Raw genomic sequence first — 24620 nt, forward strand, 5'->3', positions numbered from 1 at the left:
CCACACTGAGCACGCTCCCGCACCCTGAGCACGATCCCACACCCTGCACACTGAGCACGCTCCCACACCCTGCACACTGAGCACGCTCCCACACCCTGCACACTGAGCACGCTCCCACACCCTGCACACTGAGCATGCTCCCACACCCTGCACACTGAGCACGCTCCCACACCCTGCACACTGAGCACGCTCCCACACCCTGCAGACTGAGCACGCTCACACACTGAGCACGCTCCCACACCCTGCACACTGAGCACGCTCCCACACCCTGCACACTGAGCACGCTCCCACACCCTGCACACTGAGCACGCTCCCACACACTGCACAGTGAGCACGCTCCCGCACCCTGCACACTGAGCACGCTCCCACACGGTGCACATTGAGCACGCTACCACACGGTGCACACTGAGCACGCTCACACACACTGCACACTGAGCACGCTCCCACACCCTGCACACTGAGCATGCTCCCACACCCTGCACACTGAGCACGCTCCCGCACCCTACACACTGAGCACGCTCCCGCACCCTGCAGACTGAGCACGCTCACACACTGAGCACACTGAGCACGCTCCCACATGGTGCACACTCAGCACGCTCCCGCACCCTGCACACTGAGCACGCTCACACACTCTACACACCAAGCACGCTCACACACCCTGCACACTGAGCATGCTCACACACCCTGCACACTGAGCACGCTCCCACACCCTGCACACTGAGCACGCTCCCACACCCTGCACACTGAGCATGCTCCCACACCCTGCACACTGAGCACGCTCCCGCACCCTGCACACTGAGCACGCTCCCACACCCTGCACACTGAGCACGCTCCCACACCCTGCACACTGAGCATGCTCCCACACTGTGCACACTGAGCACGCTCCCACACCCTGCACACTGAGCACGCTCCCGCACCCTGCACACTGAGCACGCTCACACACTGAGCACGCTCCCACACCCTGCACACTGAGCACGCTCCTACACGGTGCACACTGAGCACGCTCCCACACCCTGCACACTGAGCACGCTCCCACACCCTGCACACTGAGCACGCTCCCACACGGTGCACATTGAGCATACTCCCACACCCTGCACACTGAGCACGCTCCCACACCCTGCACACTGAGCACGCTCCCACACCCTGCACACTGAGCACGCTCCCACACCCTGCACACTGAGCACGCTCCCACACCCTGCACACTGAGTACGCTCCCGCACCCTGCACACTGAGCACGCTCCCGCACCCTGCACACTGAGCACGCTCCCACACCCTGCACACTGAGCACGCTCCCGCACCCTGCACACTGAGGACGCTCCCACACCCTGCACACTGAGCACGCTCCCACACCCTGCACACTGAGTACGCTCCCGCACCCTGCACACTGAGCACGCTCCCACACCCTGCACACTGAGCACGCTCCCACACCCTGCACACTGAGCACGCTCCCACACCCTGCACACTGAGCACGCTCCCACACCCTGCACACTGAGCACGCTCCCAAACCCTGCACACTGAGTACGCTCCCGCACCCTGCACATTGAGCATACTCCCACACTGAGCACGCTCCCGCACCCTGCACACTGAGCACGCTCCCACACCCTGCACACTGAGCACGCTCCCACACCCTGCACACTGAGCACGCTCCCACACCCTGCACACTGAGCACGCTCCCACACCCTGCACACTGAGCATGCTCCCGCACCCTGCACACTGAGCACGCTCCCGCACCCTGCACACTGAGCACGCTCCCACACCCTGCACACTGAGCACGCTCCCACACCCTGCACACTGAGCACGCTCCCACACTGTGCACACTGAGCACGCTCACACACACTGCACACTGAGCACGCTCCCACACACTGCACACTGAGCACGCTCCCACACCCTGCACACTGAGCACGCTCCCGCACCCTGCACACTGAGCACGCTCCCGCACCCTGCACACTGAGCACGCTCACACACTGAGCACGCTCCCACACCCTGCACACTGAGCACGCTCCCACACCCTGCACACTGAGCACGCTCCCACACCCTGCACACTGAGCACGCTCCCGCACCCTGCGCACTGAGCACACTCCCGCACCCTGCACACTGAGCACGCTCCCTCACCCTGCACACTGAGCACGCTCCCTCACCCTGCACACTGAGCACGCTCCCGCACCCTGCGCACTGAGCACGCTCCCGTACCCTGCACACTGAGCACGCTCCCGCACCCTGCTCACTGAGCACACTCCCACACGGTGCACACTGAGCACGCTCCCACACCCTGCACACTGAGCACGCTCACACACCCTGCACACTGAGCAAGCTCCCTCACCCTGCTCACTGAGCACGCTCCCGCACCCTGCACACTGAGCACGTTCACGCACCCTGCACACTGAGCACGCTCCTGCACCCTGCACACTGAGCACGCTCACACACCCTGCACACTGAGCACGCTCCCTCACCCTGCACACTGAGCACGCTCCCGCACCCTGCGCTCTGAGCACGCTCACACACCCTGCGCACTGAGCACGCTCCCACACCCTGCACACTGAGCACGCTCCCACACCCTGCACACGGAGCACGCTCCCACACACTGCACAATGAGCACGCTCCCACACGGTGCACACTGAGCACGCTCCCGCACCCTGCACACAGAGCACGCTCCCACACCCTGCACAGTGAGCACGCTGCCACACCCTGCACACTGAGCACCACCCACACCCTGCACAGTGAGCACGCTCACACACCCTGCACACTGAGCATGCTCACACACCCTGCACACTGAGCACGCTCCCGCACCCTGCGCACTGAGCACGCTCCCGCACCCTGCGCACTGAGCACGCTCCCGCACCCTGCGCACTGAGCACGCTCCCGCACCCTGCTCACTGAGCACGCTCCCGCACCCTGCACACTGAGCATGCTCACGGACCCTGCACACTGAGCACGCTCCCGCACGCTGCACGCTCACGCACCCTGCACACTGAGCACGCTCCCGTACCCTGCACACTGAGCACCCTGCACACTGAGCACGCTCCCACACCCTGCACACTGAGCACGCTCCCGCACCCTGCTCACTGAGCACACTCCCACACGGTGCACACTGAGCACGCTCCCACACCCTGCACACTGAGCACGCTCACACACCCTGCACACTGAGCACGCTCCCTCACCCTGCTCACTGAGCACGCTCCCGCACCCTGCACACTGAGCACGTTCATGCACCCTGCACACTGAGCACGCTCCCGCACCCTGCACACTGAGCACGCTTACACACCCTGCACACTGAGCACGCTCCCTCACCCTGCACACTGAGCACGCTCCCGCACCCTGCGCAGTGAGCACGCTCCCGCACCCTGCGCACTGAGCACGCTCACACACCCTGCACACTGAGCACGCTCCCACACCCTGCACACTGAGCACACTCCCACACCCTGCACATGGAGCACTCTTCCGCACCCTGCACACTGAGCACGCTCCCGCACCCTGCACACTGAGCACGCTCACGTACCCTGCACACTGAGCACGCTCCCGCACCCTGCACACTGAGTACGCTCCCACACCCTGCACACTGAGCACGCTCCCACACCCTGCACACTGAGCACGCTCCCTCACCCTGCACACTGAGCACGCCCCCACACCCTGCATACTGAGCACGCTCACTCACCCTGCACACTGAGCACGCTGACACAGCCTGCACACTGAGAACGCTCCCGCACCCTGCACACTGAGCACGTTCCCACACGGTGCACACTGAGCACGCTCCCGCACGGTGCACACTGAGCACGCTCCCACATGGTGCACACTGAGCACGTTCCCGCACCCTGCACACCGAGCATGCTCACACACTCTACACACTGAGCACGCTCCCGCACCCTGCACACAGAGCACGCTCCCACACCCTGCACAGTGAGCACGCTCCCACACCCTGCACACTGAGCACGCACCCACACCCTGCACAGTGAGCACGCTCCCACACACTGCACACTGAGCACGCTCCCACACGGTGCACACTGAGCACGCTCCCACATGGTGCACACTGAGCACACTCCCGCACCCTGCACACTGAGCACGCTCACACACTCTACACACCAAGCACGCTCACACACCCTGCACACTGAGCACGCTCACACACCCTGCACACTGAGCACGCTCCCGCACCCTGCGCACTGAGCACGCTCCCGCACCCTGCGCACTGAGCACGCTCCCGCACCCTGCGCACTGAGCACGCTCCCGCACCCTGCGCACTGAGCACGCTCCCGCACCCTGCACACTGAGCACGCTCACGGACCCTGCACACTGAGCACGCTCCCGCACGCTGCACGCTCACGCCCCCTGCACACTGAGCACGCTCCCGTACCCTGCACACTGAGCACGCTCCCGCACCCTGCTCACTGAGCACACTCCCACACGGTGCACACTGAGCACGCTCCCACACCCTGCACACTGAGCACGCTCACACACCCTGCACACTGAGCACGCTCCCTCACCCTGCTCACTGAGCACGCTCCCGCACCCTGCACACTGAGCACGTTCACGCACCCTGCACACTGAGCACGCTCCCGCACCCTGCACACTGAGCACGCTCACACACCCTGCACACTGAGCACGCTCCCTCACCCCTGCACACTGAGCACGCTCCCGCACCCTGCGCAGTGAGCACGCTCCCGCACCCTGCGCACTGAGCACGCTCACACACCCTGCACACTGAGCACGCTCCCACACCCTGCACACTGAGCACGCTCCCACACCCTGCACACGGAGCACGCTTCCGCACCCTGCACACTGAGCACGCTCCCGCACCCTGCACACTGAGCACGCTCACGTACCCTGCACACTGAGCACGCTCCCGCACCCTGCACACTGAGTACGCTCCCACACCCTGCACACTGAGCACGCTCCCACACCCTGCACACTGAGCACGCTCCCTCACCCTGCACACTGTGCACGCCCCCACACCCTGCATACTGAGCACGCTCACTCACCCTGCACACTGAGCACGCTGACACAGCCTGCACACTGAGAACGCTCCCGCACCCTGCACACTGAGCACGTTCCCACACGGTGCACACTGAGCACGCTCCCACACGGTGCACACTGAGCACGCTCCCACATGGTGCACACTGAGCACGCTCCCACACACAGCACACTGAGCACGCTCCCACACGGTGCACATTGAGCACGCTCACACACCCTGCACATTGAGCACGCTCCCACACCCTGCACACTGAGCACGCTCCCACACCCTGCACACTGAGCACGCTCACACACCCTGCACACTGAGCACGCTCCCACACCCTGCACACTGAGCACGCTCCCACACCCTGCACACTGAGCACGCTCCCGCACCCTGCACACTGAGCACGCTCCCGCACCCTGCACACTGAGCACGCTCCCTCACCCTGCACACTGAGCACGCTCCCGCAACCTGCACACTGAGCACGCTCCCACATGGTGCACACTGAGCACGCTCCCTCACCCTGCACACTGAGCATGCTCCCACACCCTGCACACTGAGCACGGTCACACACCCTGCACACTGAGCACACTCACACACCCTGCACACTGAGTACCCTCCCGCACCCTGCACACTGAGCACGCTCCCACACCCTGCACACTGAGCATGCTCCCGCACCCTGCACACTGAGCACGCTCCCACACCCTGCACACTGAGCACGCTCCCACACCCTGCACACTCACGCCCCCTGCACACAGAGCACGCTCCCGTACCCTGCACACTGAGCACGCTCCCACACCCTGCACACTGAGCACGCTCCCGCACCCTGCTCACTGAGCACACTCCCACACGGTGCACACTGAGCACGCTCCCACACCCTGCACACTGAGCACGCTCACACACCCTGCACACTGAGCACGCTCCCTCACCCTACTCACTGAGCACGCTCCCGCACCCTGCACACTGAGCACGTTCACGCACCCTGCACACTGAGCACGCTCCCACACCCTGCACACTGAGCACGCTCACACACCCTGCACACTGAGCACGCTCCCTCACCCTGCACACTGAGCACGCTCCCGCACCCTGCGCAGTGAGCACGCTCCCACACCCTGCGCACTGAGCACGCTCACACACCCTGCACACTGAGCACGCTCCCACACCCTGCACACTGAGCACGCTCCCACACCCTGCACACGGAGCACGCTTCCGCACCCTGCACACTGAGCACGCTCCCGCACCCTGCACACTGAGCACGTTCACGTACCCTGCACACTGAGCACGCTCCCGCACCCTGCACACTGAGTACGCTCCCACACCCTGCACACTGAGCACGCTCCCACACCCTGCACACTGAGCACGCTCCCTCACCCTGCACACTGTGCACGCCCCCACACCCTGCATACTGAGCACGCTCACTCACCCTGCACACTGAGCACGCTGACACAGCCTGCACACTGAGAACGCTCCCGCACCCTGCACACTGAGCACGTTCCCACACGGTGCACACTGAGCACGCTCCCACACGGTGCACACTGAGCATGCTCCCACATGGTGCACACTGAGCACGCTCCCACACACAGCACACTGAGCACGCTCCCACAAGGTGCACATTGAGCATGCTCACAGACCCTGCACACTGAGCACGCTCCCACACCCTGCACACTGAGCACGCTCCCACACCCTGCACACTGAGCACGCTCCCACACCCTGCACACTGAGCACGCTCACACACCCTGCACACTGAGCACGCTCCCACACCCTGCACACTGAGCACGCTCCCACACCCTGCACACTGAGCACGCTCCCGCACCCTGCACACTGAGCACGCTCCCGCACCCTGCACACTGAGCACGCTCCCTCACCCTGCACACTGAGCACGCTCCCGCAACCTGCACACTGAGCACGCTCCCACATGGTGCACACTGAGCACGCTCCCTCACCCTGCACACTGAGCATGCTCCCACACCCTGCACACTGAGCACGGTCACACACCCTGCACACTGAGCACACTCACACACCCTGCACACTGAGTACCCTCCCGCACCCTGCACACTGAGCACGCTCCCACACCCTGCACACTGAGCATGCTCCCGCACCCTGCACACTGAGCACGCTCCCACACCCTGCACACTGAGCACGCTCCCACACCCTGCACACTCACGCCCCCTGCACACAGAGCACGCTCCCGTACCCTGCACACTGAGCACGCTCCCACACCCTGCACACTGAGCACGCTCCCGCACCCTGCTCACTGAGCACACTCCCACACGGTGCACACTGAGCACGCTCCCACACCCTGCACACTGAGCACGCTCACACACCCTGCACACTGAGCACGCTCCCTCACCCTACTCACTGAGCACGCTCCCGCACCCTGCACACTGAGCACGTTCACGCACCCTGCACACTGAGCACGCTCCCACACCCTGCACACTGAGCACGCTCACACACCCTGCACACTGAGCACGCTCCCTCACCCTGCACACTGAGCACGCTCCCGCACCCTGCGCAGTGAGCACGCTCCCACACCCTGCGCACTGAGCACGCTCACACACCCTGCACACTGAGCACGCTCCCACACCCTGCACACTGAGCACGCTCCCACACCCTGCACACGGAGCACGCTTCCGCACCCTGCACACTGAGCACGCTCCCGCACCCTGCACACTGAGCACGTTCACGTACCCTGCACACTGAGCACGCTCCCGCACCCTGCACACTGAGTACGCTCCCACACCCTGCACACTGAGCACGCTCCCACACCCTGCACACTGAGCACGCTCCCTCACCCTGCACACTGTGCACGCCCCCACACCCTGCATACTGAGCACGCTCACTCACCCTGCACACTGAGCACGCTGACACAGCCTGCACACTGAGAACGCTCCCGCACCCTGCACACTGAGCACGTTCCCACACGGTGCACACTGAGCACGCTCCCACACGGTGCACACTGAGCATGCTCCCACATGGTGCACACTGAGCACGCTCCCACACACAGCACACTGAGCACGCTCCCACAAGGTGCACATTGAGCATGCTCACACACCCTGCACACTGAGCACGCTCCCACACCCTGCACACTGAGCACGCTCCCACACCCTGCACACTGAGCACGCTCACACACCCTGCACACTGAGCACGCTCCCACACCCTGCACACTGAGCACGCTCCCACACCCTGCACACTGAGCACGCTCCCGCACCCTGCACACTGAGCACGCTCCCGCACCCTGCACACTGAGCACGCTCCCTCACCCTGCACACTGAGCACGCTCCCGCACCCTGCACACTGAGCACGCTCCCACACGGTGCACACTGAGCACGCTCCCTCACCCTGCACACTGAGCATGCTCCCACACCCTGCACACTGAGCACGCTCACACACCCTGCACACTGAGCACACTCACACACCCTGCACACTGAGTACCCTCCCGCACCCTGCACACTGACCACGCTCCTACACCCTGCACACTGAGCACGCTCCCGCACCCTGCACACTGAGCACGCTCCCACACCCTGCACACTGAGCACACTCCCACACCCTGCACACTGAGCACGCTCCCACACCCTGCACACTGAGCACGCTCCCACACCCTGCACACTGAGCACGCTCCCACACCCTGCACACTGAGCACGCTCCCACACCCTGCACACGGAGCACGCTTCCGCACCCTGCACACTGAGCACGCTCCCGCACCCTGCACACTGAGCACGCTCACGTACCCTGCACACTGAGCACGTTCCCACACGGTGCACACTGAGCACGCTCCCACACGGTGCACACTGAGCACGCTCCGACATGGTGCACACTGAGCACGCTCCCACGCACAGCACACTGAGCACGCTCCCACACGGTGCACACTGAGCACGCTCACACACCCTGCACACTGAGCACGCTCCCACACCCTGCACACTGAGCACGCTCCCACACCCTGCACACTGAGCACGCTCACACACCCTGCACACTGAGCATGCTCCCACACCCTGCACACTGAGCACGCTCCCACACCCTGCACACTGAGCACGCTCCCACACCCTGCACACTGAGCACGCTCCCGCACCCTGCACACTGAGCACGCTCCCGCACCCTGCACACTGAGCACGCTCCCTCACCCTGCACACTGAGCACGCTCCCGCACCCTGCACACTGAGCACGCTCCCACACGGTGCACACTGAGCACGCTCCCACACGGTGCACACTGAGCATGCTCCCACACGGTGCACACTGAGCACGCTCCCGCACCCTGCACGCTCACACACCCTGCACACTGAGCACGCTCCCGCACCCCGCACCCTGCACACTGAGCACGCTCCCGCACCCTGCGCACTGAGCACGCTCCCGCACCCTGCACACTGAGCACGCTCCCACACCCTGCACACTGAGCATGCTCCCACACGGTGCACACTGAGCACGCTCCCACACGGTGCACACTGAGTACGCTCCCACACGGTGCACACTGAGCACGCTCCCACACGGTGCACACTGAGCACGCTCCCGCACCCTGCACACTGAGCACGCTCCCACACCCTGCACAATGAGCATGCTCCCACACGGTGCACACTGAGCACGCTCCCACACGGTGCACACTGAGCACGCTCCCACACGGTGCACACTGAGCACGCTCCCGCACCCTGCACACTGAGCACGCTCACACACCCTGCACACTGAGCACGCTTCCGCACCCTGCACACTGAGCACGCTCCCGCACCCTGCGCACTGAGCACGCTCCCGCACCCTGCGCACTGAGCATGCTCCCACACCCTGCACACTGAGCACGCTTCCGCACCCTGCACACTGAGCACGCTCCCGCACCCTGCGCACTGAACACGCTCCCGCACCCTGCGCACTGAGCATGCTCCCACACCCTGCACAATGAGCACGCTCCCGCACCCTGCACACTGAGCATGCTCACGGACCCTGCACACTGAGCACGCTCACGGACCCTGCACACTGAGCACACTCCCGCACGCTGCACGCTCACGCACCCTGCGCACTGAGCATGCTCCCACACCCTGCACAATGAGCACGCTCCCGCACCCCGCACACTGAGCACGCTCACGGACCCTGCACACTGAGCACACTCCCGCACGCTGCACGCTCACGCACCCTGCACACTGAGCATGCTCCCGTACCCTGCACACTGAGCACGCTCCCACACCCTGCACACTGAGCACGCTCCCGCACCCTGCTCACTGAGCACGCTCACACACCCTGCACACTGAGCACGCTCCCACCCCCTGCACACTGAGCACGGTCCCACACCCTGCACACTGAGCACGCTCCCGCACCCTGCACACTGAGCACGTTCACACACCCTGCACACTGAGCACGCTCCCGCACCCTGCACACTGAGCACGCTCCCTCACCCTGCACACTGAGCACGGTCCCGCACCCTACACACTGAGCACGCTTCCACACCCTGCACACTGAGCACGGTCCCACACCCTGCACACGCTCCCACACCCTGCACACTGAGCACGCTCCTGCACACTGAACATACTCAATCGGCGGAGAGGTTCCGATGAAGCATTGATGCATTTATAGGATCATATGATATTTGCAGATGAGGAGGACCATTTGGCCCATATTAATTTATTGATCCAGAAATAGCCGACAGTTGCCCCCCGCCCCCTACCCCACATTGCTGCATCTTAAATGCATCCAGGGATTTCACCTGTACCACTCAACTAGGTTGTCCATTTCAGTTGTCTGTTGCCCTTTCCAGGAAGCACCTCCTTTATCAGTCTTAAATTTGCCTTTTACTAGTTTAAACCTGTGACCCTTGTCCTACTCCCACCGTTTCGTCTAATGTACTATTCTGCCACACCATTTACTTTTTTATGTACCTCCATAAGATATCTCCGTTCCAGACTGAAATGCCCGAGTCTCTCCAGTCTTTCCTGATAGCTCAGACCCCCCCGACACTAGGGATCAGCTTGAAGCTCTTCCCATCATTGCCTCTGGTGCTTCAATGTTTTTTGTGTGTCTCAGCAGCACTCAAGGTGTGGCCTGACAGAGCACTGTATAGTTTGATCATGACTTCCGCTCACTTATAATCTGAGTCTAGGTCATTTGTGTAAGTGAGAAACAGTAGTGGTCCCAGCACCGAGCTCTGGGACACCCCACTCAGTGCTTCCCCTCACCCCAACATGAATCCTTGAACACGCATTCGTTGGTTTTTACCCTTCAACCAGCTTCTGATCCATTCTCAGGGTTTATCCTGAATCCCTGTAGCTTTGAGTTTGTCCAATAGCCTTTCACATTACAATTCCTGGTAACATTTGACCTCAAACTAAATAACATTACCCAGAGCCTTTGTCATATGGAGTAATTCCGGTTGGTCTAGCCTTATGTCCCATCTCGCACCCTACGGTTCTCTCACTCTGGCCTTTTGTGCATCGTCCCTCAGTTTGTCCTATCATTGATGGCAGGACCGGGTGGTTTATATATATATATATATATAGAATAAAATAATGGATACCTGGGAGTGAGTTACAGGCTGGAATCTGATCAAGGGGTTCAGGTGGTTTATATCTAGAATAATAGATACCTGGGAGTGAGTTACATGCTGGAATCTGATCAAGGGGTTCAGGTGGTTTATATATACAGGCTGGAATCTAATCGAGGGGTTTGGATAGTTTAAGTCTGAGAAACTATGTAGATGATACGCGATATGAGTTGGTTGAGATGATGTGATGAGCAGGCAAATGAAGCTCTAGTGATTGATTAGCTTTGTCTGAACTTGTTTCTGTCTTTGAACCCTACCTCTGTTAATCTTTGTCAAACATCTGTGCATGTTCTACAGTTTTTGTAATTTGAAGCGAAAAGGACACTAAGTGAATGCTTTCTGTTCCAGGTCCTCTCCCTATCTCTCTCTGAAAGATGGGAGTGAATAATAGTATCAATTCCCTTTAAACTGTTGATTTTTTAATCTCACAAATACTCTGCACTTTGGGTCTCATTCTCTCTGGACCTTCGCTGATGACACCAGGGATGGTGAAGGGTCTCTGTGATTTCTGGGTTACATTGGCTTCAATGGAATCTTGGAGATTTGGACTGGTCTGACAGCCAATGTACAGTCCCCAATGCTGGACAAACACACTGCCAGCTACCATTTCAGTTCCTACTCCACCCAGCCTCAGTGTGGTCATTCTCGTGCCATGGTCTTACACCCACTTGGTGCCACCAGGGGTGCCATTTGTTAGGAATGTGAATTTTGTGCTGTTCTAGATGAAGAATGCAGTCCTGCCTCTATTTGCCAAGAATGAGTTCAAACACTTAGGGCTAGATTTTCAGTTTAGGCAGTTTTGGGGCGCTAGCTTTAGCGCCCGCCCGAAGTTAGCGCCCGCCCCAAAGTAGCGCCCCGTTGCCGGGAATTCAGTGGCTTCGCCCTAAGAGGTTGGTGGAGCGCTAAAAGAGGCGTTCCACTACTCTCTTTAGGCGCTAAGCCGGCGGTCCAGAGGGATAGCGCCCAGGCGGGGCGCAGCACGGGTGCGGTCATTTTTGCACTGACAGCAGACCCCGTGGTGCCGACCAGCTCTTAAAGGGGGAAGGGACGAATTAGTCTGCTGCCACGCCCTGCACACTGCAGCCTTGCAAAGAGGCCTCAACACTACTGCTCAGCCCCAGGGAGTCATGGCAACGCCAGAGAAGGCCCGTCAGCGTGCCCTGCGCTTCTCAGAGGGTGATCTGGACATCATGCTCACAGCTCTGGAGGTGAGGCGCAAGATCTTGTTTCCAGACAGTGGGAGGAATCCAACCCACCACGACTACACCAAAGCCTGGAAGCAGATCGCCCAGAGGGTGACATTCACCGGCGAGGCCCCCAGGACCCACACACAATGCCGTAAGAAGTACAACGATCTGACCAGGATTGTGAGGGTGAGTAGCCTTTCCAGTCTCCTCCTCATTCTTGCATGTACACCTGACATGATGGGCAAAGGGACCTGAAAGTCCTTTTGGCCAGCCCTCAGCCAGCAGCATTGGGACAGTCATGAGCATCAAATGGCCATTCGGCACTCTACACTTTGGCCAAGCTATTCCACCATGGGAGGCAGTGCACACTACATCAGGGCTTCACTGCGCCCTTACAGCCCGTCCTTTCTCTTGCAGGCTAAAGTAGCGTTTAATCGCCAGGCCCGTGCCAGGGGTGGCCGCGCCAAGCTGCAGGAGCTCACTCGGCTGGAGGAGCGCGTGTGTGTGCTCATGGGAGCACGTGTGATTGTCCCCACAGCGTGCGGTGTATCCGACCCTCCACTGCCCGGCAATGGTAAGGACCTCGCCTTTTGGCCCTCTCGCGTCGCACTGGCCCATCCGAGCTATCTCCTTTGCCACTGTCCCACCAATGCGCTGAATCCCACCAGTCCTAACTCCCTCGCTGACGCCGTCTCCTCACTCTGAAGCTACTCTTGTGCATTCCTGCTTTCAGCTGGTGACGACCAGGACCCTGAGGCTGCCAGTGACAGCACCTCCAACCAGGAGGAGGAGGAGGAGCAAGCCGGACCTTCGGGGGAACAGTCACGTCCCGCAGGAGAGGAGGAAATGCTCGACACCTCCTCACTGGACGAGTGCCTGGAGGAACTGTCGCAGGGCAATGCAGCTTCTGGGACCAGTGGCGTCCAGCCACCCAGCAGCCGTGCGCGTGGCCCGCGGCCTTCCCCCCAAAGGGGGGAAGGATCAGAGGGGAGTGCTGCTGCTCGGCAAACTCGCCGTCACCAACGCGGCAAGGGTCCCCTAGTTCGGCCCCCTCCTCCCCAGCGGGAGAGTCGCGACTCCAGTCCGGACACCTTCACTTCGGAGGAGGTGCGGAAGCTCGATCAGATGGCCGACGACTCGGACCGGCGCCACACGGAGCTCATGAGCGTGGTGGGGCGCATGCCTGAGGCCATCGAGTCGCTGGCGACCAGTGTGCGCGAGTTCGGGGCAGCAACTGCCGCGACTGGCCGCATGCTAACTGATGCCGTCAAGACCCTGGCGGATGTGATGCGCGCGCACACCAGGACCAGAGGGCCACTCACTGCTGCCACACGCGCTGTCTCAGGCAGGCATCGCCAGGGCAGGCGCCGCGCTGGACCATCCCAGCAAGCCGGCCGTCGGCTGATTGCTGCGGATCCTGCAGTGCGGGCCCGGCCGAGTGCCACCGCGCCACAGCACCAGCCAGCGCATCCCAGACGCCAGCTGGCCCACATTGCACCATCCGTCGCCGCCATTCCCCCTCTGGGGCGTCAAGGGCAAGCGGCTGCAGCTGATGGTGGCCAGGCTCAGGCGCGCCACTCAGGAGACGGCCCCTCGAGGCCCAAACGCCGTGTAGGCCGCCCCCCAGTGGCATCTGGCGGAAGGGCATCTGAGCCTCAGGCGCCTTCCCCCAGCCTCGCAGCAGCCACTGGGCAGAGCTTGCGAAGGAGCAGCAGGCAGGGCAGGGGAGGCAAAATGCTGGGCAAGGTCTCGCCCTCGCGGGCCACTCAGTAGAGGGTGTGGCCAGCTTTCCTTTAATATGGCGGTGGCCATCTTTATTTTGCCCATGGTTGTGCTTTTGGAGGGCTTTTTTTTTGCGTTAGGCCGACGTTGAGGCCCGGTTTCAATAAAGGTGGAGTGGCTCCTCCCCAGTTTGTGGGAGTGAGTCGTTTGTTGGGCTTTTTGTGGGGCCCGTTTATTGTTTTTGGGGATTCATGTGGGAAGGGCTTTTCATTTTTGTTTAATAAAAAATTATCTTTATTCATGCAGTCTCCATGGTTGTTCTTCTTAGTGTTTGTTGGCTTCGCCGGCTGAGGGCTTGCGGAGCGGCTGCATTCATCTTCCCTCATGGCCCCTGGCCATTCCCTGACAGGGGGCTTAGAAGTACCGTGTAATAAGGTGGCGTCGTGCGGCCCTTGGCCCTGGTCGCTCCCTCCTGGGAACGTACTCCTGCTCCTCCTCCTCCTCCTCCTCCTCCTCCTCATGCTCCTCCTGCTCCTCCTCCTGAGGTGCTGGTCCAACGTCAGGTGGCAGTGCCTGAGTCCTGCGGATAGCCAGGTTGTGTAGCATGCAGCAAACCACCACAAATTGGGAGACCCGGTCCGGCGAATACTGGAGAGCTCCTCCGGAGCGATCAAGGCAGCGGAACCGCTGCTTGAGGACCCCAATAGTTAGCTCGATGATGTTGCGGGTGGTTTGATGGCTCTCGTTGTAGGCCTCTTCAGCAGCGGTCCTGGGCGCGCGGAGCGGGGTCATGAGCCAGGTGCACAAAGGATAGCCTTTGTCCCCGAGTAGCCATCCTCTTGGGGGAGGCTGTGCCTGGAACATGTCATGCACAGTACTCTGCCGCAGGATAAAGGCATCGTGGCTGCTGCCTGGGAAGCTGGCATTGACTGCCATGATGCGCTGCTTGTGGTCACAGACCAGCTGCACATTCAGAGAATGGTAGCCCTTCCTGTTGCGATACTGCTCGCCATGCTCCAGAGGGGCCCGCAAAGCCACATGCGTACAGTCAATGGCGCCCTGCACCAAGGGGAATTCCCCGAGTCTGGAAAATCCCAATGCGCGCTGATGCTGGCTCTCCAGGGCCATGGGGAAGGAGATGAATTGGCTTCTCCTTCTGAACAGTGCTTCGGTCACCTGGCGGATGCAGCGATGCACGCCGTACTGGGAGATGTTTGCTATGTCCCCAGCAGCGTATTGGAAGGAGCCGGTGGCATAGAAGTTCAATGCCACTGTCACCTTCACTTCCACCGACAGAGACGTCCTGCACCTGAGCTTTGGCCGCAGATCTCGGCGAAGCAGGTGGCAGATCTCTGCAATCACCCCCTTCCGGAATCGGAGCCTTTTAACACATCGCGCGGCACTCATGTTTAGGTAGGAGCGCTGCTGGCGGTATAGCCTGACTGGGTAAGGCCTACGTGGCCGACGCCTGTAGCCCCCTCTGCCTCTAGCCAGGGCTGCCCCTCTCACAATACGTCTGCGAGCCCTACGGACATGGAGCTGCAGCTCCGCGTTGGCACCCCATGCAACCCCCATCAAATCCTGGCAAACACTCTAATTTCCAAATGGCCACTTGCAGCGCTGTTGCCTGAGTCCAAAAATACCTGGCTCTTGCTGCTTGAAACCAGTTAGCTATCCTCCTTGTTGTGTCTCCAGAAATGCGTTGCACAAGACTGTTTTCTGAAATAATGGATGGCCTTTATACTGGAGAGGACGTTCCCTTTAATTAGCGCCCCCCGGGGCCCGCGCTGGTTGTGTTGCGTTCCTTTTTCCAAACGCTCCGGCCGCCCGCCGCACAATGGGGCGGTCCGACTGAAGTTTGCAATCGGGGCGGCCAAAGGGCGTTGCACGAGGATGTGACGTCATTTTCTGCGCGCGCATCCGGGCGGGCGCTAAACTTTGCGCCGGCGCTAACGGGCAACTTAATTTGGGGCGGGGCGCAAACTGCGCTGCGCCCGGGCGCTACACGCATAGCGCCCGGAAATCACTTCTCTTAAGGCGCTAACTGCTGGCGCAAGCAACTGAAAATCTAGCCCTTAAGGATTAAAGGAACAGACAACACTGACCAACGCTGACATTACATAAGAGGAGGCCGCAGAAGAAGAGCATGTTTACAGCCAGCCGAGCTAAACCTTCCAGAGCTTTCCCTTCTCTTTCATCTTCCCACCTCACACTACAATTTCTCCATTTTTATACCTTTCTAATTATGCTATTTCACAAGACCTTGGATGAACTTTGCATCAATTCTCATCCGTCGTTATCAAGAAGTTCCGAGTTCTCCACACATCTATCCCTCGCGGTTTTCTTTCTGACGTCTTGTGGTCTCGAAGTTGTACAGAAAACATTGGCGTGTGGTGTTGGTGAGCCATGGAATGTATCATTTCCGGAACATGGACAACTGAGTCTCCAGTTTGGAGTGATAAAGGGAATCTAACTGTAAGCATGTGCAAGCTGGTCACTAACCTTTGTACCGACATACTGGCAGCCACATTTGCAGTCTCAGGGAGAAAAATTGGCTTGCTTTGCGCCTCTCATTAGCGCCCCCTCTTGTGTGCCGGGCTATTTTCACGGCACCCCCGCTCCTCGGTGATCCAGCAGGGCCTGGGTGCGCGCAGCGTGTGGGAGCGTGTGAGAACTTCAGTAGTAGCGCCCCAAGAAGGAGGTAGAGTGCTTCCAGTGGCACCCCACCTCCTGCTTGGGGCGCTACTACTGAATTTACGGCACGGGGCGTTAAAATTAGCGCCCAGCGACGTTAATGCCCGAAAAGGGGCGCCACCCAATTTGTCCCCCTTAGATTTTTATCTATATAGCTTAATATAAAATCGAACTTCTGAATGAATTCTTTCCATGCAAGGTGGACTCCTTTACTCACTCTTGACTGTCCCAAGCTTAATTCTTGTTAGATCCTTACAGCTCGCAAACACAGGAAGCTTTCATCCCGTCAATCTGGGATGGGCTTGAACCAAAGTTTCAGAGCAAACAGAATGCTATTCAAACTCACTGTGCTAATCAGTGTGCTTTTTTTTTGAAGCTCCTACTGTTTCTCCAGACACTATACCAGCCCAAGGGCAGACAGCTGCCACACCCCCAGGCCTCTCAGTGCCATTCTCAGTTTATGGCAACATTCAGTTTTATTACATGGGATTGCAGGATTTCCCTGGATTTTTACTGGTATTTTGGAGACTACATTCCATTATTCCATCCAATTTTCTTGAAAACCACAAACAGATGGCCTTGAACATATAGCTTGTCTGTTTTTTTTATTTTGGTCAGTTTATTGTCAAAAGGCAGTTTACATTAATAAATCTAGCACCTGATGCACAGAGTACAGCTCAGACATAGCACTGTTTAAACTGGGAGTTGGATGTCACGATAGTCAGTGAGCTTTTTGACTAGTGCAACGTGTCACATATAAATCAGACCTACAGTGGTTTATACAGAGGACCAGGGAACGAAAGGCTCCTGTATTTCTGTAACCCGGCCCCCACAGACAAGGTTTTGGGGTTTGTCTTCCGATAACCTCGCTCGGGCGATTTTCGGGCAGTTCTCCAAAGTTCTTTGTGACAGTTGCCTTCAAGCAAGTCTCTGCTGGTGACTGGGGTCTTTGGCCAATCCACTAAACCAGCAGTGGAATCACTTTATAAACCAAAAGGTGTGCGCTGCAACTTTAGCAGATGACTATGCCGCTTTATTCTGCTATTCAGCAGAGCATTTCATCACAGCCGGAAATGTAATGTTTTAGAAAGCTGGTTCTGAGCCATAGTTTGAAAGTATTTTTAGCATAACCATTAAGATGATATCTTTACTTTCCTGGAAATGCTGATGTGCTGTATGAGACATTGATCACCTTATTTTTTCGGGAGTGGGTGGTGCATTGGTCCAGAGAAGAGCCCTCCCTTAGACGCTAGGGCCAGTTTTATGAATACGTACCAGCAGCGCGAAGCTATACCTACTGACCTAAAATATGGGGAATTAGCAGGTATGTTGCCTGTGACTTCCTGATCTGTGCAGTGAGCGGGCAAGACCACTGTGTAGCGGCCAATTGTAAAATTGGTTGTACTAAGCCATGATGGACCATGGTTCTACAAGCAACAGCAACCCTACTGTACTTAACCCAAGTGGTCATTCTTCATGTCTAGCCTAGATTGTGAGCATTTCTTGGCTATTCACCAGCAAGGGGATATTACAGCTGGAACTCCATACACATGCTCTTTGAAGCAAGAACCACTGGATAGTGTCCTGGAGAAGGGGTTCTGTTTGATTTGTCCCTTCCTGTGGTCCAAGGGTGTTGATGTTAATTGTGAAGCCCCTCCTACTGAGATCAGCTAACTCAGCAGAGGTCAGGAGTCCATCCTGGGACTTCCTGGTCTGGATGGCTCAGTCCAACACCACATGGTACCATTAACCCAGTAGGTCATCAGGGGCTGATCTTTTCAAATGGTGTAGTGTTGATAACATTTGCTTTTCATGCCCACAGCATGTCCATGATACAACAAAAACTTGCGTTGATGTAGCATCTTTAATGTGGTAAAACGTCCCAAGGCGCTTCACAGGAGCGTAATCAGACAGAAATTGACACCGGGCCAAGGAAGGAGACATTAGGACAGGTGACCAAAAGTTTTGTCAAAAAAGTGCGTCTTAAAGTAGGGAATTCTCAGAGAGGGGTGGAGAGGCGGAGAGGTTTTGGGAGGGAATTCCAGAGCTTAGGGCCTAGATGGCTGAAGACACGGCCGCCAATGGTGGTGTGAAGAGAGTGGAGGATGCACAAGAGGCCAGAACTGGAGAAACACAGCATTCTCGGAGAGTTGTAGGGCTGGAGGAGGTTACAGAGATAGGGAGGGGCGAGGCCGTGGAGGGATTTGAACACGAGGATGAGAATTTTTAAATTGAGATGTTGGTGGACCGGGAGCCAATGTAGGACAGCAAGCACAGGGGCGATAGGTGAACGGGACTTGGTGCAAATTCGGACACGGGCGGCAGAGTTTTGGATAAACTTGAGTTTATAGAGACTGGAAGGTGAAAGGCTGGCCAGGAGAGCCATAGTGGCTGCATTAATACCAGCCTGGATATTAATGCTTCATGACAATAAGTGAGAGTGAACTCTGCCTGTCCTGTAAATGGGACAGGCAGACAAGTGCTGGGGAAGAAGACTACCAGCGATTTAATTCTAAGCCCTTACAGATATGGCCCTCCTCCTCACAGTTGCCTCTCTGTTTATTATCAGATGCTGCGCGGCAAAGCAACCAAGCAGTCGGCGCAGTGGTCCTTGAGAGAAGCTGGCAGCGGTGATGGCAAGGGAGAGGACACGGAATCGAGCGGGGAGTGCGATGATGAAGATGGATGCACAGGATCTGGAAGCGGAGAAGTGAGCCGTCAGAAGAATACACGTAAGTGGCATCTTTTAAGCAGTTGTCTCACCGATAGATGGTTCCAAATGACATCCGGTGAAATTGAGGTGTACGGACCACCTTTGGGGTTAATCTGATACATACAGAACTGTTGGATGTCAAGCATGCAGTTGTTGAGTGCAGTATTATAATGGAAACTCTCTCACATTTCACGCTGATACAAATAGATGCAGTCTAGCACAGTGACCTTCCCTAGGGTCTGGGAACTGCGGAGGATATTTCATATCTGTACATTAGTCAATGAATGTTTACGGTAATATTTGAAGCTCTAGTAGGTTAGGTTAAGGGCAGCACTGAGCGATGTTGGCTCTCCGAACCTGTCAGTCACTCACTCGTGGCGATGTTTCATGTTTGCGTCTTGTCCTTCAGGTACTGACTGTTTGGAACAGGCTGCAGGAATCTGCTGGATAAATTGGTCAAATAGTTCTTGATATCATGTTTGGTGCCTAAGTCCAATGGGAGGCGATAACTCATCATCAAGTTTATTTCAACCATCCAAAAGCATAGCTTCAGACAGTGGCTGATGGCTATACACTTTTGCAGTATGTTACTGGTGGACCTGGCATTTAGCAGTCATTATGAAGGCCTGCAATCATCAGACAAATTGTAGGTTTTTTTTTCCAATGATCACCTTCTTTGGGTGGGCGGCATGTTGACGCCATGGTGGGACATAGCTGGGGAATCATTAGTTTGCACCTGCATGCCACCATTCTCTACTACAATGTATAACCTACTATGTCAAACGTCTTTCTTGGTTACAGCTTGCCAGAACTGAGGACTATCCCATGAGGGAGAGGTGGGAGTTTCCTACTGAGATAAGATTTGGCGAGCACATAAACAGCTAGTTGTTAATAGGCCTAATTCCATCCCAGGAGGCACTGAGCTCTGAAACTGGAGTCCCAGCAGGCGGTGGGCCATGAGGCTGGATCCTCAGTAGTTAGAGAGTCTTGAGCATTGAGACTGGAGTCCCAGCAGGTGTGAGCATTGAGACTGGAGTCCCAGCAGGTGTGAGCATTGAGACTGGAGTCCCAACAGGTGGTGAGTCCAGAGGCCCTGGAGTCCCAGCAGGCTGAGCTCTGAGTCTAGACTGGAGACGCAGTAGGTAGTGAACTGTAAGGGGGAAAAATTGGGTTGCTTTGCGCCTCCCGTTCGCGTCCCGAGGGGAAGCTAACGGGGCGCAAGGCACCTAGCGCCTGGGCGCGGTGCTGCTAACACCCCCTGCAAAATTCAGTGGGAGGATAGCGGCGGTAGCCGGTAGTGCCCCATGGTGCTGCGCCTCCGGCGATGACGTCATCACGGTGCGCAGCGCCCCGCTCGCGCCCCCTGACCTACCGCCGGGCGCTATGTCCGACAGGGTTAGTGGAGTGTTTTAGCGGCCGCAGCGGCACAAATTAAAGGGCAGGTGTCAGGCGGCCATTTTTTGGGGGGCTGCCTGCCAGCACTTGCCCCCTTTCACTGCCTCCTGTGGGGTGCCGGCCGTGATCGGTCAGCCTGGCACTCCTCTTGAGTGCCGGGCTTTTTTCCCGGCACCCGGCTCCCCGGTGGTCCAGGAGGGTCCCGATGCATGCTGCACTAGGCCCCTCCTCTTTAATCAGGGGAGGGAGGCCTGCAGTATCGAGGCGCTACGTGCCGACGCGCATGGCACTGCTGCACGTAGCACCGCGATATTCAATGAGAGCGCCCCAAGAGGGAGGGGAGCACTTCCAGTAGCGCCTCCTGCTTGGGGTGCTACCATTGAATTTATGGCACGGGGGACACTGAGTTTTTCTGGGCTCTAAAAGTAGCGCCCCGGCGAAGTTAGCGCCCCAAAAGGGGCGTGACCCAATTTTTCGCCCTAAGACTGCAGGTAGGTAGCAAGGTTTGAGACTAGAGCTCCAGCAGGGGTTGATCTATGAGCCTTGATTCTTGAGGAACAGCCATAAGCTTGAAAACCGGTGATGAACTTTGAGACTACAAGGCCACTAGGAAGTGTGCTTCGAGGAGAGAAAGGCACAGGGCTTTGGGCCAAAAGGCTGAGACAAGTTTCACTCAGCTGCCTACTTTTTTTTGTCTCCCTGTCAATTGGAGTAATCACATCAACCTCTTCTGAAGTGAAGAGACATGTTCCAAACAATTTGCTCTCTGTATCAAAGCCAAAGAAAACAACAGAGCCACAAATGGACTTTAAACGAGTCTAAGAATTGATCTGGGGTTGTTGTAACGTTGTAACCAAAGCTATCACCTTTACAAACCCTGACACGAGCTTTGCTCTTGATGAGTAGGGTAATTCCATGCTGAATTGTTTTGACTGTTGCACTGAAGAGAGTGGAATGTAGTGAAGTCGATGTTCGAGACTCAAATTGGACAACATGCCACACCCACCCACTTGGGGGTACAAAGGTCGGTGAGAGAGAGTCTAAGGGGGTAATTTTGCGGTTACTCGCCACTGGTGGTGACCCTTGCCCAACACCAGCACACACTCGCAAAGTGACTCCCTACAAGCGAACCATCGCAGCCCACAAACACACTACATCTCAGCCTCTGTCTAAATACCACACTCTGTTTGTTCAAGTGATGGAAGAACATCTTAAGAGATTTCCACCATGCTCCCTGCCCATAAGACGTGAATAAACAAAACCTTTGAGCAAATGGAAATTGAAAGTTAAAGCCGATTATGGTTTGTTTGTTTCAGAGCTTACTGAACGCAGATTCCAACTGCAGTACATTAAATAAACACAGACTGCCTACGTGGAGGGAATCTCGCCACCACCCACTGCTTCGCAGAGGGAGCCACACAGAGCGAGAGTGTAGCATTACCTGAGTGTGCTGATCCTGGGATACTGCTGGTCCAGAAGAGAGCAGTGAGCTCCATGTGCTGCACTCCCTGACATGTTGTGATCTGCTCGTACTCTCCCTGTAGGGTCATTGGAGGCTGGATCAGGGCAGTCTTCACAACTCGTTCTGTGTTTGCAGATGTATCACTAAGCTGTTTGCCATTAGTGTAGTCATTTAGGGCAGTTCAGGAGGGTCCAACAGCAGGCAGCAAGATCTACGACAACCTGGGTCTGGGCTGATCCAGAGGTTAGAGCCTTTATTCTGTGAGGACAGTACGTCCACCATCAAAGGTACCCTCTTGGGGTAAAGTTGGAAGTACCCTCAAATCAAGAACCTCCAACAAGATGTCTTCAATGAGGGAATCACAACCTGGGTCCTTCACCGAGGGAACATAGGAACAGGAGGAGGCCATTCAGCCACTCGAGCCTGTTCTGCTATTCAATTAGATCATGGCTGATCTGTATCTTAACTCCATCCACCCTCCATCAGGCCCCATCACTCAGAGAATCCCACAATCAGGCCCCATCACTCAGAGAATCCCCAAATCAGGGCCCATCACTGAGAGAATCCCACAATCAGGGCCATCACTGAGAGAATCCCACAATCAGGGCCCATCACTGAGAGAATCCCACAATCAGGGCCCATCACTGAGAGAATCCCACAATCAGGGCCCATCACTGAGAGAATCCCACAATCAGGGCCCATCACGGAGAGAATCCCACAATCAGGGCCCATCACTGAGAGAATCCCACAATCAGGGCCCATCACTGAGAGAATCCCACAATCAGGGCCCATCACTGAGGGAATCCCACAATCAGGGCACATCACTCAGAGAATCCCACAATCAGGGCCATCACTGAGAGATTCCCACAATCAGGGCCATCACTGAGAGAATCCCACAATCAGGGCCCATCACTCAGAGGATCCCACAATCAGGGCCATCACTGAGAGATTCCCACAATCAGGACCATCACTGAGAGAATCCCACAATCAGGGCCCATCACGGAGAGAATCCCACAATCAGGGCCATCACTGAGAGAATCCCACAATCAGGGCCCATCACTGAGAGATTCCCACAATCAGGACCATCACTGAGAGATTCCCACAATCAGGACCATCACTGAGAGAATCCCACAATCAGGGCCCATCACTGAGAGATTTCCACAATCAGGGCCATCACTGAGAGATTCCCACAATCAGGGCCCATCACTGAGAGATTCCCACAATCAGGACCATCACTGAGAGAATCCCAGAATCAGGGCCATCACTGAGAGATTCCCACAATCAGGGCCCATCACTGAGAGAATCCCACAATCAGGGCCATCACTGAGATATTCCCACAATCAGGGGCATCACTGAGAGAATCCCACAATCAGGGCCATCACTGAGAGATTCCCACAATCAGGGGCATCACGGAGAGATTCCCACAATCAGGGCCCATCACTGAGAGAATCCCACAATCAGGGCCCATCACTCAGAGAATCCCACAATCAGGGCCCATCACTGAGAGATTCCCACAATCAGGACCATCACTGAGAGAATCCCACAATCAGGGCCCATCACTGAGAGAATCCCACAATCAGGACGATCACTGAGAGATTCCCACAATCAGGACCATCACTCAGAAAATCCCACTATCAGGGCCATCAGTGAGAGAATCCCACAATCAGGACCATCACTGAGAGATTCCCACAATCAGGGCCATCACTGAGAGAATCCCACAATCAGGGCCCATCACTGAGAGAATCCCACAATCAGGACCATCACTGAGAGAATCCCACAATCAGGGCCCATCACTGAGAGAATCCCACAATCAGGGCCCATCACTGACAGATTCCCACAATCAGGGACATCACTGTGAGATTCCCACAATCAGGGGCATCACTGAGAGAATCCCACAATCAGGGGCATCACGGAGAGATTCCCACAGTCAGGACCATCACTGAGAGATTCCCACAATCAGGACCATCACTGAGAGAATCCCACAATCAGGG

At 57.4% G+C, this 24620-nt stretch overlaps 1 protein-coding gene across 2 annotated transcripts in view; it reads left to right on the plus strand.

The window, feature by feature from the left end:
* The window catches only part of LOC147116053 (glypican-5-like), a 1060675-nt gene that overhangs the window by 803258 nt on the left and 232797 nt on the right, over nucleotides 1-24620 (plus strand). For both annotated transcript variants that reach the window (XM_085990764.1, XM_085990765.1), the window contains one exon: nucleotides 19629-19791. In XM_085990764.1, the coding sequence (XP_085846890.1) occupies nucleotides 19629-19791 (163 nt within the window). The remainder of the gene's footprint in view (nucleotides 1-19628; nucleotides 19792-24620) is intronic.

This window comes from Somniosus microcephalus, chromosome 6 (assembly GCF_052327205.1).
Source record: "Somniosus microcephalus isolate GS21.2 chromosome 6, FLI_Smic_1.0, whole genome shotgun sequence".
NCBI classification, from domain to species: Eukaryota; Metazoa; Chordata; class Chondrichthyes; order Squaliformes; family Somniosidae; genus Somniosus; species Somniosus microcephalus.